The sequence below is a fragment of the Wyeomyia smithii genome, chromosome 2 (genome assembly GCF_029784165.1).
Source record: "Wyeomyia smithii strain HCP4-BCI-WySm-NY-G18 chromosome 2, ASM2978416v1, whole genome shotgun sequence".
NCBI classification, from domain to species: Eukaryota; Metazoa; Arthropoda; class Insecta; order Diptera; family Culicidae; genus Wyeomyia; species Wyeomyia smithii.
The window spans coordinates 225,373,729-225,377,250 of record NC_073695.1 but is presented as its reverse complement, the minus strand read 5'-3'; the positions used below and the strand labels follow the sequence as shown (position 1 = coordinate 225,377,250).

The 3,522-nt window shown below is 39.3% G+C and overlaps 1 protein-coding gene across 1 annotated transcript; it reads right to left on the bottom strand.

Moving 5' to 3' along the window:
- Positions 1-2,388: 2,388 nt before the first annotated feature.
- LOC129723444 (general odorant-binding protein 45-like) lies at positions 2,389-3,522 on the bottom strand. The gene has a single exon (XM_055677676.1). The coding sequence runs from the start codon at positions 3,485-3,487 to the stop codon at positions 2,579-2,581; it is 909 nt and encodes a 302-aa protein (XP_055533651.1). The 5' UTR covers positions 3,488-3,522; the 3' UTR covers positions 2,389-2,578.

Genomic DNA, 3,522 nt, shown 5'->3' with positions numbered 1-3,522 from the left:
TGAAGAAAATGCCCAGTGATGCTCTGAGGCAGCATATAAAAGTTTATGGAACAACCGTAAACACAACAAACTATTTTATGTCAAGATATGATGATTATAAAACTTGGTGCTTCAGAGTCACCATGAGCGGGAAAGGGCTAAAGAAAAACTCATATTGGGTGATATTTGGTCACTTTGGACTGTTTTTCAGAAGCCGAAAGTCGTCATTTTGGACTTAAATATTGCCTGTGAAATCAATTTCTGCCATCTGGGCGTAATTCTGGTTCCGAGAACATTCATATTGAATGGTATTTGGTCATTTCCGGCTGTTTGCCAGACACCGGAAGTCACCATCTTAAAATTCAAGATTGTGTCTGTGATCAATTTTTAGCTTCTGTGCATCTTTCTAGTTCCAGAAATACTCATATTTAATGGATATCGTCCATTTCAGGCTGTTTTCCAGAAACCGGAAGTTGCCATCTTACAATTCAAAATGTTGTCTGAGGTCGATTTGTGGCTCCAGTGCATCATTACGGTTCCGGAAATACCCATATTTGGTGGTATTTGGTCGTTTGCGCTGTTTTTCCGACACCGGAAGTCGCCATTTTTTATTTCATAATGGCATTTGGAGACAATTTCTGGATTTTGAACGGCATACTGTTTAAAGAAAAACTCATATTGGGTGGTATTTGGTCATTTTCACCTGTTTTCAGAAACCGGAAGTCGCCATCTTAGAATTTAAAATGCTATCTGTGGTCGATTTTAGCTCCTGTGTATTATTCTAGATCCGGATATTATTATATTGGGTGGAAATCGGCCATTTTTGGCTGTTTTCCAGAAACCGGAAGTTGCCATCTTACAATCCAAAATGTTGTCTGAGGTCGATTATGGAACATATTTGTTACCACTAAAAACATTCACCTGCCAATATGGTTCCATTTCGCGAGATGTGCAGAAATTTGTGAAGAAACATGTACTTCCAGACGAGGGAGGGGCGTCGAACCATTATGGACAAATTTGTTACCTCTAAAAACATTCACATACTAAATTTGGTTGTATTTTCTTGATTGGTTCTTGAACTGTGCGAAATTTGTGTTTCATTTTTATGGGACTCCTCCCTTCCAGAAGAGGGAGGGGTCTCAAACTATCATAGGAACCTTTATCGGCACCAAAAACCCCTACATACAAATTTTCACGTCGATCGGTTCGGTAGTTTACGAGCCTAATGGATCAGACAGACAGACCGGACTGCATTTTTTTATGTATAGGTAGATTACAACATCAATATTTTAGAACCCAAAGAGTGATTATACCTTTCATGGATTGAAGCGCTCATGTAAATCTGTTGTCACAAATAAAAAATCTAATGAGAAAGGCTGGGTCTGACCGCTAGGTGGATTAATTTAGGTTTTTTTGTTCACACAACATTTATTTGACACGGCACAATACAAATTAATGTTTTACGGAGCCAATCTTAAAGGGTTATATACCTTTTTGGTCGAGAAAAATGAGGTAAGTTTGAATTTATTTTTAAGTGCATAGCACCATTTTCATTGTATCGAATTGGTATTTTTCTGAAAGTACAGTTTATAAACAAAAAAAAAATACGTTTGATTTTGAGATATACCAATTATTACTGGCGTAATGGCCGTTTCCCCGAAACGCTTTTTTTTGCAGAGGCTTGCGGTGATCCTGATAAAGACTCAGCGGGTCAACCGAAATCGAAAAACTCATATTATTTCATTAGTTTAGAAGTGTGCCGTGTCCTTGAACGATCGCTTTTATGAGTATTTTGTTTTCAGTGCAAACGGGAACTTTTTTCCCAAAAAATAAACGTTTTGAGCGCTAAAAATTGCATTAAAAAAATTTTTGCGGAAAAATATAACTGTATGTTTCAAAAAGCAATCGTTCAAGGACCGGCGAATTTAATAACGAAAATTTTATAAAAAAGATGAAGGAAATCGGTTCAGTAGTTTTCCCGTAATCAGGATCACGGCGAAGTCATTTTTCGGAAAACACTATTCCGAGATAATGGCGTGTGAAGTTTCAAGTTTAGCTTATGCGGCCGTGGTGAGGCGCGCTGCAAATCGCTCCAACTTTCTTCCTATTGCTCAGATCTTTATGAAAATTTGCGAAAATGTTCTTAAGATGTTGTATTTGAAGATAATGCAATAAAAAAATTTTCGGTATTTTGAAAACTAAAAAGGTATATAACCCCTTAAAAGGACAATTCCCTTCAAAAAATCAATGTAAAAAATTTCTGCATGCATGCTTTTTCAATAAAAGTTATTCCTCCAGGTTTTTACCGCAAAAATAAACAAAATGTCCTTCTTTACTTTGAAATTTGGTGTTTATTTTCATTTTTTTTCTCACTGTTTATTTTTTTAATAAACGTTCTGTGCTCAACAACTTTGAAATTTTGAATAGTTTCAATATATGTTAAATATCTTTCAGATGTTTCCAAAACATATGTTAATTAAAACAATGAAGTTTGAAAGCTTAGTAAATGATTATTATTCACCAAAAAGTGAGAACATATTTACAGATTGCTTTTAAACTAGGATCCTCTAACAAATCCACCTCGAAACGATCCCGTAGCTTACTGATTATAGTTATATCGTGGATTCGAAGGGGCTGGTGGTGCCGGACAGGATGGCGGCTGTCCTAGAAGTATGTCGGCCGCGTTCTTTAGGATGGCACCGGTCGAATTTGGAACTCCGTAGTTGGAGAAACAACTCTTCGCCTTGAACACACGGCTGCATTCGTCGCAGCTTCCCTTCAGGGCAGCATCAACACATTGTTTGGTTCTATCGCTCAGAATTTCCGGAGCAGGAATTTCGTGCTTGCGAACGTACACACGTGGTAGGTTGAATCCTACAGCGGGATCGTACAGTCCTTCGGCAATATACTGACAACGGAACAGACGGTGAGTTTCTGGCACATCCGGGACAATTCCGTTACTGTATTGCTCGAGAAGATTTCGTGGTACTCGCAAAATGTTGATACAGTCTATAGCTGCCTGGATCTGTTCGAGCTGTGTCAGTGGTACGTACTGTTCTCCACATTTCAGGTTTCCCCACTGGTGGTAGTAACAGAGGAATGACTCGTAAGCTTTGGAGCAGTCATTTTGACATACGGCTAACTTAGCCGCGAGACATTCCCGAGTGCGCCTTTCATAGCAGGTGTCATCAGCACCAGGTTGGAAGTAACTTTCCATGACGGGTCCTTGCACGCCGGATGTTTCATTCCACCAACCGGAATTGATACCAGCGCACCGAATCAAACATTTCAATTCATTATCCTGAGTAATATAGTTACTAGCCACCAGCTGTTTGACTGAATCTTTTGACACCTCCAAATATTCGGCACACTCGTCTAGTGAATCGCGGAAGCTCTTTAGCTGGTAGGCGAAATGTGATTCTTCCACATCCGGTGGCAGCGGTCGGTACATTTGACCGGAGGCCACGGCCGCTACGGTAACAATCAGAAATGCAATGAACGACTTCATCGCGCAAACAGCTTAGCTATGGGAAGAGTCAAACA

Excerpts from the sequence above, each read along its gene's own strand:
- LOC129723444 (XM_055677676.1), bottom strand. The coding sequence starts at position 3,487 with ATGAAGTCGTTCATTGCATTTCTGATTGTTACCGTAGCGGCCGTGGCC.